We start from the raw sequence: 12,527 nt of genomic DNA, 5'->3' as shown, positions 1-12,527 counted from the left end.
GTAACATATATTTCCCATAGAGTTGTATGGGACTTTAAACATAAACCCCGCCCCTTGCAAATGGGGGTGAGTAAGGGTTAAATCACCTATCCAATTTTTCTTGCTGACATATAAGTAACATGTGTGCCAAGTTTTATTTTAATATCTTTAGCCGTTTGGAAGTTTTTGTGGAACATACATACACACACACACGCGTTGAGTTCTATATATATATAGATTGTTGTGCAGCCCCCAGTGAATGTGATTTCTAAATCAGCACAGCACAGCAAAGAAAATATCGGAGCACTCACCAGGTCTGGAAGTGTATGATTCAAACTTCCTTATTCATAGAAACATGGATACAGTGCGGGGGGCAGTAGATGGAAGTGTGTGTGTGTTAGGACAATCGTGTGTGTGTGTGTGTGTGTGTTAGGACAATTGTACACTTCCAGACCTGGTGAGTGCTCCGATATTTTCTTTGCTGTTGTGATTGTTAAAGTTACATCTATTCTCATATGTAGCAGCACCGCCGGTGAGATGATAGGACCTGCGCCTGCAATAGGGGTTGACGTATACAGCGCTGTCTGTACAGGAGTTTAAAAGTCCTTCAGAGGTGAATTGTGCCGGTGTTTTATTTTCTCTTCTTGTGTGTGGATATTACATGTATCTACCTCCAGGACCCCCTTTTGTCTGAGTGTTTCTATGAATACTTGTATGCACAATAAAAATGTATTTATTTTACTTAATTTTGGTAGAGGGATTGTTCAGTTTAGTAAAACACTTTTAATATGAGTTATTAGGGAATATTATAGGAACGTTTCTAGTAAGTAGTCTTTGTCCAGAGTGTAGAACTGCTTCCAACCTGCCAAGCCTGTATTTGTACTTTCCAAAAATTGTCCCAACCTCAGATTACTATTAAAGTGATTTTTTTTTACCACTTTCCGAGTCTAGAGGATCTAAGCTGGAAGTCCTGCCTAAAGCCCTGTGTTATTAGAATCCAGATAATTTTCCTCTGCTCGCTGAGATTAAACCTAGCCCAGAATAATAACTAGAATTCACACGCTGGTAATATGTGCATCTATGGTAACAAAACACTTTTGTCTTATTTATTCAGCACGCTTAAAATATTTTCTAGCCATATTTCAATGTGTGGTGCTACCCTAACCCATGTGCAACACGTCCACTGTCTTTGGGTTTATGTTTGATTTTAGAATTTTACATTTGCTCCTTATATAGAATTCTTTGCATTTTCATGGCACCTAAAAACATCTCCAATATCCGCTCTTTTCTTTCTGTAGAAGCTGCCAGAACTGATTCATTCTCCTCGGTAACCTTTCTAATCCTCTTCCCTAGGGCTGGACGAGGTATTTTGGTGCCTTAGGCAGATAATACAAATGGAACCCAAATGCATGTCAATGTTTTGTGACTTTCACCATTAATGGAAGCAACAAGGCAGAGGTGAACAGAGCTTAAAGAGGTACTCTGCCCCTAGACATCTTATCCCCTATACAAAGGATAGGGGATAAGATGTCTGATCGTGGGGGTCCCGCCGCTGGGGACCACCGTGATCTCAGCTACGGCACCCCAGACATCAGGTGCATGGAGCGAACTTAGCTCCTTGCCGGATGAATGGCGATGCGAGGTGGAGGCTCCTGACGTCACGGCCGTGCCCCCTCAATGCAAGTCTATGGGAGGGGGCGTGGCGGCAGTCACGCTCCCTCCAATAGACTTGCATTGAGAGGGCGTGGCCGTGACATCACGAGCCTCCAGCCCTGCATCCAACAAACGCCCAACCCAACAAACGTCGGGTGCAGCAGGGAGATTGTGGGGGGTCCCCAGCAGCAGGATCCCCGCAATCAGACATCTTAGCACCTATCCTTTGGACAGGGGATAAGATGTCTAGCGGCGGAGTACCCCTTTAAGACTGTTTTCATTTGGAAATTTACAAATCCCCAAATCCTTTGGAATGGGAAGAGAAGCCACCAACACTTAGCTTTTCAGATTAACCACAAGATTGGCTTAGAGCACTATCCAAACCACCATAATGGGCTACATCAGAAGAATACATGTCCATATGGCATTCATGTGAAATTTGGATACTGTTTCTCATTAGTATGAAATGCATAGTCTACCACACTATTTAGTACTACCACAACACTATACTTCTTTTCGAGTCTGTTTTCATTTGGTTCTACTTAATGTCCCAGTGCACATGTGATATATATATTCATAGGCTTCCAACGCATGCCAAGAGTGTCTTTGTGGCATATGCAAGTCTAATATGTGCGCGCATACCTAGAATTTATAGTTCTTCTTTAACATACCTAATGTTGTGGTCACGGAAGGTGTCTGATAAAATGGTGTGCTTTCTATATACCAGGCAGGAGGTTTGCACCTTTGTATAGTAATCATTACCATGAGAAACATGGTTCAGTGCTAGAGAGATTGACTACATCTATTATTCATGTCCGTCCTTATCGACTGTGTACATTGCATATACGATTTAGGTCACGCATAACAACTAGTGAAAGGAAGGAACCATAGCAGGCGTGCCTTTATTCTTATTAGATTGTCTTCATTGTCTCTCACACTGCTTTGCTTTATACGTTTCTATTTTATAAATACAATATCTCCCATAATACCTCTCACATTTTTATAAATATGTTATTCTTTTCACAATGTAAAGTAGTGAGTAGGTATCGACCAATATTGATTTTTTAGAGCCGATGCCTATAACCTGTGAACTTTCAGGCCAATAGCCGATAACTTATGCCGATATTCCGTGCATTTTAATCCCCCCACCAAATATCCTTGGTAAAATGAGGGTGCATGTGTGTGTGCGGTATACCCTGATAAACTGTTTCTGGCCCAGCATAAGCCGCTGCAGATCAATGATTTAAAGCGGGCGCCTTAAATCAATGAACTGCAGCAGCTTTTGCGGGTCCAGAGACCGCTGCTACTGCCACCACCTGCTTCTCTCCCCCCTGCCTGTCCTGGGTCCAACCACCGCCGCTGCCCGATTGCCTCCCCCCTGCTTATCCTCTGGCCAGAGACTGCCGCCGCCACTGCCCCATTGCCTCCCCCATCCCTGGTTTTATAATTACCTGTTCCCGGGGTCCACGCTGCTTCTGGCTCCGGCGCCGTCGCGTTGAGGACGTCACTCGTCATTGCGCAGCACGCAGCAACAGCACAGGATGCCGTGGGAGCCAGAAGTAACGTGGACCCTGGGAACAGGTAATCATAAAGCCAGGTATGGGGGAGGCAATCGGGCAGCGGCGGTGGTTGGACTCAGGACCCCAGGAAAGGCAGGGGGAGAGAACCGGGCGGCGGCGGTCTCTGGCCCCGCAAAAGCCGCTGCAGTTCATTGATTTAAAGCACCCGCATTATCGGCAAGGTAATTGCCGATACCGATAACTTAGAAAATCGTGAATATCGGCCGATAATATCTGCCAAACCGATAATCGATCGATCCCTAGAGGTGAGTACACAGCCAGAATAACAGTGTTTAATCACTTGGGGACATCAGTCGTAAATGTGCGCCCTAGTCCAATTCCCACTGTATAAAGTGTCCTTTATACCCAGTGGGTCCTGGCTGCTATCAGCATCCAGAACCCACAGCCATCATTAACCCTTTAGATGCCATAACGTCTAAATGTGGGATTCAACACTGCCGGCTAGCTCAAAGATCTGATTGGGACCACCACAATGAAATCAGTTGAGAAGACGGACAGATGGGCCATACCTGCCTCCATCCCATCTGATTGGTGCTCCTTTAGTTTAGGAAGCCATGGCAGCGTGCACTAATGGAGTGTCGATAACACTTATCAATGCTGTGCTATTGTCTTTGGGAAATAGACATTTGAGTGCTGCCAGCATTGCTGCAGAGGTTGAAGACTGTCAAACTTTACGCCGCACACTGCATCAAGTTAGTCTGCATGGCTGTCGTCCCTGAAGGAAGCCTCTTCTAAAGATTGAGCACAAAAAAGCCTGCGAACAGTTTGTTGAAGACAAGCAGACTAAGAACCATGTCCTGTGGTTAAGATAAACTTACACTGCTCAAAAAAATTAAGGTAACACTTAAACAACACAATTTAACTCCAAGTCAATCACACTTCTGTGAAATCCCACTGTCCACTCAGGAAGCAACACTGATTGACAATTAATTTCACATGCTGTTGTACAAATGGAACAGACAACAGGTGGAAATTATAGGCAATTAGCAAGACACCCCCAATAAAGGAGTGGTTCTTTCTGCAGGTGGTGACCACAGACCACTTCTTAGTTCCTGTGCTTCCTGGCTGATGTTTTGGTCACTTTAGAATGCTGTCGGTGCTTTCACTCTAGTGGTAGCATGAGACAGAGTCTACAACCCACATAAGTGGCTCAGGAGAGTCTACAACCCACATAAGTGGCTCAGGTAGTTCAGCTTATCAAGGATGGCACATCAATGCGAGCTGTGGCAAGAAGGTTTGCTGTGTCTGTCAGCGTAGTGTCCAGAGCATGGAGGCGCTACCAGGAGACAGGCCAGTACATCAGGAGAAGTGGGGGAGGACATAGGAGGCAACAACCCAGCAGCAGGACCGCTACCTCCACCTTTGTGCAAGGAAAAGCAGGAGGAGCACTGCCAGAGCCCTGCAAAATGACATCCAGCAGGCCACAAATGTGCATGTGTCCACTCAAACGGTCAGAAACAGACTCCATGAGGGTGGTATGAGGGCCCGACATATTGACACTTTGGGTCAAATTTGGAAATTTTAATTTAGAGGTGTACTCACTTTTGTTGCCAAGGTTTAGATATTAATGTCTGTGTATTGAGTTATTTTGAGGGGACACAACAATAAACACTTATACAGGCTGGGCACTTACTACTGTACATTGTAGCAGAGGGGCATTTCTGCAGTGTTGTCACATGAAAAGATAAAATAAAATATTTACTAAAATGCGAGGGGTTGAATCTCGCTTATGTGAGATACTGTATGTTGCACAGTCCTTCATTCTATGAGTGAGTGTCTTATGAATTCTAATGTAACATATTGTTCTGCTTTGGTTCTCAGGTAGCGGGGCAACAGCTGTGGTCCAAGCTGCATACTGCTTCCCAAAGAAGGAGAAAGTGGCTATTAAAAGGATCAATCTAGAAAAATGTCAGACCAGCATGGATGAACTACTGGTAATGTGCATTACATTTTCTTGCCTTCATGACAAATTCCACAAGTTCCATTGCTAATATTGTGTTCACTATTGGCTCTTTTCCTACATTAAAAAAAAAATGCTTTTAGGTATATTTATATTATAAGTGAGGCAAACTACAGTAACCTCAGCCAAAACCGAATCGGCTGATCCAACTGTCGATTAGTTACAGTCCTAAGAGACCTCAAGCTGTCAAGCTGGGCAATCGAAGCGCTTTAAATTAAAAACTCATTTGTCCAGACTAAACTAATTAATGGCCGATCCATTAGATTCGGTTTTGGCTGAGGCAGCTGTAGTTTTGCTCACCTCTGAATCTTAATCCATAAAATTTAAAACAAACAAACGGAAAGAGAAACACTGAATGGTGGACTGCTCTTCTGCTCTGTGTCTTATGGATGCCTCTATAGAAGTACATTATTAAGTCTGTCTAGGTCACTTGACTGAGTCAGCTTCTCCTTGTGATTGGTCTGTGTCTGGACATTTAGTCTTTATGTCTCTATAACATCAAGAGGTTTTTTTTTCTAAATAACAGGTACACATTAAACACAGCCCTATACTTCAAAATTTTACTCCAAAGCAACTCCATTTTTTACCCTGTATATCCTACGCTCATGCGAGCAGAACTTTCTGTTTCCTATTAAAATATAACTATAGCCTTTGTTATATTTTCATAACTACAGCACTAGATGCCATTCTGATGTCTCCCGGTATTTGCTTGCCACCACTGTTTCATGGTTTCTGTTGACTTGTTGTCCCTGCAAGAACTGCCTCCTCCAATTGCCAATGAGGCGGGACACTACTGTGGCCTATGATTGGCTGAGCGGGGATGATGTGTCAACAGAAAATGGCAATAATGAGTGGGGGATCAGAAGACGTCTGAACAGGATCTGTGGGGAATCGAGGTAGGATGAGCCTCTTTTTTGTTTATGTTACTGTCATTTCAGAAAGCTTTTGACATGTCATGCAATCATGTCAAAAGTTTACATCAGTCGAGTCTCAGTGCTCAGCCTGTCTGATTATAGGAGACAGGCTCCATAGACTTATAACGGGGCCCGTCTCCTGAGTTGGAGCAAGAGCTGACCTAGGAGAGTAAACGCACAGTTGGGTGCTTCACCCGGCTATACCTACAGATCGGACATAGTTTCCCCACTAAAACTTGGCCATCTCCAATTTTGACATGTCTCCATGACATGAACCACATTTTGTGGAATGACATAAATGCATCCACAGATAGTTATAAAGAAATATCTGTCCCTGGACATGCCAGGTAAAGTCACTGCATGAGAATACTGTGCACAATGATGTCACACTGAAAAGGAACAACATAGTGATGTCACAGCTAAATAGAAAATACCACAGTGTCATACAGTGTCTGATAGCACTCCTCTGTGCTCTCTCCTGCCCGATAGGACTCCTCTGCGCTCTCTCCTGCCCGATAGGACTCCTCTGCGCTCTCTCCTGTCCAATAGGACTCCTCTGCGCTCTCTCCTGTCCAATAGGACTCCTCTGTGCGCTCTCCTGTCCGATAGGACTCCTCTGTGCTCTCTCCTGTCTGATAGTTCTCCTCTGTGCTCTCTACTGTCTGATAGGACTCCTCTGTGCTCTCTCCTGTCTGATAGGACTCCTCTGTGCTCTCTCCTGTCCGATATGACTCCTCTGTGCTCTCTCCTGTCTGATAGTTCTCCTCTGTGCTCTCTACTGTCTGATAGTACTCCTCTGTGCTCTCTCCTGTCTGATAGGATTCCTCTGTGCTCTCTACTGTCTGATAGCACTCCTCTGTGCTCTCTCCTGTATGATAGCACTCCTCTGTGCTCTCTCCTGTCTGATAGGATTCCTCTGTGCTCTCTCCTGTCTGATAGGACTCCTCTGTGCTCTCTCCTGTCCGATAGGACTCCTCTGTGCTCTCTCCTGTCTGATAGGACTCCTCTGTGCTCTCTCCTGTCTGATAGGACTCCTCTGTGCTCTCTCCTGTCTGATAGGACTCCTCTGTGCTCTCTCCTGTCTGATAGCACTCCTCTGTGCTCTCTCCTGTTTGATAGCACTCCTCTGTGCTCTCTCCTGTCTGATAGCACTCCTCTGTGCTCTCTCCTGTCTGATAGCACTCCTCTGTGCTCTCTCCTGTCTGATAGCACTCCTCTGTGCTCTCTACTGACTGATAGCACTCCTCTGTGCTCTCTCCTGTATGATAGCACTCCTCTGTGCTCTCTCCTGTCTGATAGGATTCCTCTGTGCTCTCTCCTGTCTGATAGGACTCCTCTGTGCTCTCTCCTGTCTGATAGCACTCCTCTGTGCTCTCTCCTGTCTGATAGGACTCCTCTGTGATCTCTCCTGTCTGATAGGACTCCTCTGTGATCTCTCCTGTCTGATAGGACTCCTCTGTGCTCTCTCCTGTCTGATAGTACTCCTCTGTGCTCTCTCCTGTCTGATAGGACTCCTCTGTGATCTCTCCTGTCTGATAGGACTCCTCTGTGCTCTCTCCTGTCTGATAGCACTCCTCTGTGCTCTCTCCTGTTTGATAGCACTCCTCTGTGCTCTCTCCTGTCTGATAGCACTCCTCTGTGCTCTCTCCTGTCTGATAGCACTCCTCTGTGCTCTCTCCTGTCTGATAGCACTCCTCTGTGCTCTCTCCTGTCTGATAGCACTCCTCTGTGCTCTCTACTGACTGATAGCACTCCTCTGTGCTCTCTCCTGTCTGATAGCACTCCTCTGTGCTCTCTCCTGTCTGATAGCACTCCTCTGTGCTCTCTCCTGTCTGATAGCACTCCTCTGTGCTCTCTACTGACTGATAGCACTCCTCTGTGCTCTCTCCTGTCTGATAGCACTCCTCTGTGCTCTCTACTGACTGATAGCACTCCTCTGTGCTCTCTCCTGTCTGATAGCACTCCTCTGTGCTCTCTCCTGTCTGATAGCACTCCTCTGTGCTCTCTACTGACTGATAGCACTCCTCTGTGCTCTCTCCTGTATGATAGCACTCCTCTGTGCTCTCTCCTGTCTGATAGGATTCCTCTGTGCTCTCTCCTGTCCGATAGGACAGGAGAGGGCACAGAGAAGTGCTAACCCACCATCACTTACTGGACTTTGTCCATGCCTGTGCTTAGACAAAGCCATAATTTTATAAGTCATGATTTCAATAAAAAGGAAATACAATTTGCTTATGAAATGTATTAGTAAGGTTAATGTTTTGCCAAGATGTACAACATATAAAACACTTTCTATCTGTCAGGGCCCATTTAAGGATATTGCACACAGTGATGTCATTGTACAGAATTACTAAGCAATCAGCATTCCATTACTCATTATACATTATGCAGCAGGAACATAACACCACTTTTGCCATCAGAAATACTCTAAAAACCTGAAGGACCCCATTAACACAAGTGTGAACAGAGCCTTATGTGTACTAATGGTAAAAAATGCAATCTATAGCATACATGGTGTGCTGCAGTCTTCTTCCATCATTCTTTTACTTGTGTGAATGAGGTCTGCTATACATTTGTTGCCAAAGATGAGTTTAATACAAATATTTCTTTGTATCTCCATGATTTCTCAGCAATATTACAATAGTGTGTTGGTTAAAACGTATGAGCAGACCCAGGAAGAGCTTTGGCTAAGCCGTGATTCTTATGGTTTTATTAGGCCAAGACTGTTTCCCAACCACCAGATTAATCGGGTCCTTTGTACGGCGACTGAAAAGCTTCCTGTCAGGGAGGGGAGTGCCTATGCCTTTGTTTCATAGACTCCTACCTCTTACCGTCCTGCCTGCCGTCTACATCAAATGGATTGAAGCGAATGGAATGTGATGCTGTTTATTATTCATAGGCCTTGTGATTCACGCCTGGCAGTCTCTGTTTACAACTGCACATCAAACAGCTGATTTTCCGTTTTAATTGTTTGCGTTCTGCGGCAGTGTGATTAACCTCATCACAACTACCAGAACCGGCACATGTGCAGGTTACAGTACTGCAGTCGTACTTTTATGCCTTTGTAGAGCCGCTTTACCTGTCACCGAGGCAGAAAAGCGTATGATATTCCATTCTCACTTCAGTTGTGTGGACACAGCTGGAAATGTTGTGATTGTGCACAATATAGTATGAAATAGTAATTATAACTACACCGAAAGACAAAGAATTAAAATCACACCATAAACTTATCCCTATTCGACAAAAGGTTGGTGTAGCAATGGGTCTAATGGTACTTGTAGTTCTAATATATAAAAAATAAAGGGGAACAGGCACCCGGCTCTAGTGCCGCTAATGTGATGAGTGTACTGGAGACTTAATTCCTGTCTTTAACTCAGGAATCATATAAACCATCTGAGCGGTGCTCACGTGCAGGAAAGAGTCCGTAGTCACCAATAGCAACAAGTACAGAACAAACGGAGCACTCACCCGGATGAAGTCACTTCTTGCTTGGTTTATTAAGTGCGTGGTGGCTTACAGGCGAGCAAAGGAAGAGGCGACGGACCGTTTAGCGCATATGCGCTTCATCAGACCTTAGGCCTGACGAAGCGCAGACGCGCTAAACAGTCTGTCGCCTCTTCCTTTGTTCCCCCCCCCCCCCGCTGTACCACCTATTCTGCTCGCCTGTATGCCACCACGCACTTAATAAACCAAACAAGAGGTGACTTCATCCGGGTGAGTGATGCTTTTGTTTTGTACTTGTTACTATTGGGTACTTGTAGTCCTACTTGTCCTATGACATTGGGGGATGGAGTGGTCAAAGAATCCCAAGTAAACTCCCTCAAGCTCACGCACAGCCTTTTATCAATGAAGAACCTGAACTTTAGTAATATATATGTGTGGGTCCCCTGTTCTGAGTACTCTCTCTGTGCCTGGACTACACTGTGTCCCTTGAGGATACAGACTGACTGTAGTGGGCTCTAGCTTTGGGGTACGTAATTTGGGCAGCCCTAGCTTAAGTGCATTCTGGTCCGGATTTTCCCAGGGGTGGGCCGAGGTAAAACTATATGATCCCCTCACGCTTTCATCTTCCGTGTGTACAAGTGATGTATCCCTCTGACTTAAAAGGGGAGTAACTAAACCAGGATGATGAGGCAAGTGTCATTAAAGGGGTACTCCACTGGAAAACATTTTATTTTTTTCAACTGGTGCCAGAAAGTTATACAGATTTGAAAAGTACTTCTATTTAAAAATCTTAATCCTTCCAGTACTTATTAGCTGTTGTATACTACAGAGGAAGTTCTTTTTGAATTTCTTTTCTGTCTGACTACAGTGCTCTCTGCTGACACCTCTGTCCATTTTAGGAACTGTCCAGAGTAGGAGCAAATCCCCATAGCAAACCTATGCTGCTCCAGACAGTACCTGACTTAAACAGAGGTTTCAGCAGAGAGCACTGTGGTCAGACTGAAAGGAAACTCAAAAAGAAAAAACTTCCTCTGGAGCATACAGCAGCTGATAAGTACAGGAAGGATTAAGTTTTTTAAATAGAAGTCATTTACAAATCTGTTTAACTTTCTGGCACCAGTTGATTAAAAAAAAAAAAAAAAAAATGTTTTCCAGGGGAGTACCCCTTTTAAGTCTACTGTGAAGTGGGCGTTCGGATATATCAAAGTCGTACCATGAGAGAGAAAATTCTATCAGCGGGACTTGGCTAGGCTGAGTAGTTTGCTTCTCAGAGATGCAGCTGGATATCCTCTCTCCAGGCTAACTCACCACATGCTCAAACTAACTAGTTGTCACTCTTGTTCAGGTCACAGTCATCCTTGTTAGTTGTGCAGGGCTCAGGCACAACACTTGTAAAACACATGTAAAAAATGGGTATCTCCCAAGGTTAGGCAACTACTCAAGGTATTATAACCACAGCATTGGAAGAAAATACAGAAATGCTGTTTAGGCAAGGGTTTTCTTTATTCCAAACGCAAACAATGCAAATTATGCTCCTGAAGAGGATCATTCTTTCCCAAAACCCGTTGTCCGTGTTTGGAATAAAGAAACCCTTGATTGAACCTGGGAAGATTGTGCAGCAATTCTGTTACAGTAGTTCTTCCAATGTTGTGGTTATAATGAATGACTTGAACAAATGCCCTATGTCACCGGTCTGACTGCTGGCAGTATGTTTGTCTGTGTGGTTTTGTGGGTGTCTTCTGTTCCGTGCTCCAGCTACCCGTAACAGTCCCGAGGCATGGATTGACTAGAAGCTTGATCGACTTGTTACTAAGCTGAATCTGATGTGAGTGTATGTTTGTTTGTGCACCGGTGGGAATTTGCAGTTTAAAGAGTGCCTGTCACCAAATAAAAATTTTAATATAGTGTTCCTTGTGTAATTAGCAGACACTTTCCCATTCACTTGCTTTTAAAATTATCAACATCAATATGTTTAAAATGTAATATAAAAAATGGCCACTAGGTTGCTCTGTTCTATTCCCTGCTGCAATTAATAAAGTGAGTTTGGTCTTCTCCCAGCCTGGCTGGAGTCCAAACTCAGGAAGTGTTTCTCTGCACTGAGCTTGAGAAAGTGAAAGCTCCACAGATTGAAAGCTGCAGGAGAGCTTCACTGATAGCAACACAGACTGAAACATGCACAGAGCTTGAGGTCTTCTATTCATCACAGCACTGCAACCATGTGAGGGCAGAAGTGGTCCCCCAGCAGGCTTCAGTGATGTCATGCCTGCTGGCGAAATGCCCACTTTCTCCTACTGGGAAATTGCACTATACGAGCAAAAAGAAAGGTATGATACACCTCTTTTTAAAGCTCTGAAATTGTTTTTAAGGGCTGGAAGGGTGTTAGGAGTAGTTAGGGAACATAGCCTTAGGTAGTTGAGAACAGTTTATTTGGTGACAGGTACTTTTTAACCATCATGTTAATTGGGGTAAATAGCCTAGAATGAACGAATATTCTTTATTTGTACAGCCGTTAAATAAGTTGGGACCATGTAGATCTAGTTTGACTTACAGCTAACTTCTGAAATGTCGCAGTGTGTACAAGGCAACGCACACATAGCATTCTGTTCATGTCTAGCTCCTGGCACTCCTCTACATGTGCCAGATGTTACCATAGGCGCCCCCCCCCCCTTTAGTTATGAAAGAGTCCAGAAGGACACTCCATTGAACACTATGCACCAGCATAATTTTTTTTTCTCATATAACTACAGTCTGCACATATATATATATATATATATATATATATATATATAATATTGCTATAGCTCACAAGTACACAAAAAAAGAGAAAATATCTAACATCTCCTCCCTGAGCCATGTTTGATCTGTAAAACTTGTATGAGGTCTCTGAAGGATGCAATAATAATATCTCACAATCTGGTTACGTGTGATTTGCGTTTTCCCTCCTGAATTTTTGGGGATTTTAAAATGGCGCAAAGGTGTAACATTTTGGCGGGGTAT

General features: G+C 44.2%; 1 protein-coding gene across 2 annotated transcripts in view; it reads left to right on the top strand.

Annotated features, from left to right (window-relative positions):
• The window catches only part of OXSR1 (oxidative stress responsive kinase 1), a 124,212-nt gene that overhangs the window by 50,815 nt on the left and 60,870 nt on the right, over window positions 1-12,527 (top strand). For both annotated transcript variants that reach the window (XM_056519662.1, XM_056519663.1), the window contains exon 2: window positions 5,034-5,146. In XM_056519662.1, the coding sequence (XP_056375637.1) occupies window positions 5,034-5,146 (113 nt within the window). The remainder of the gene's footprint in view (window positions 1-5,033; window positions 5,147-12,527) is intronic.

The sequence above is a fragment of the Hyla sarda genome, chromosome 5 (assembly GCF_029499605.1).
Source record: "Hyla sarda isolate aHylSar1 chromosome 5, aHylSar1.hap1, whole genome shotgun sequence".
NCBI classification, from domain to species: Eukaryota; Metazoa; Chordata; class Amphibia; order Anura; family Hylidae; genus Hyla; species Hyla sarda.
The sequence above is the reverse complement of the archived record's forward strand: the minus strand, read 5'-3'. Positions and strand labels throughout refer to the sequence as shown.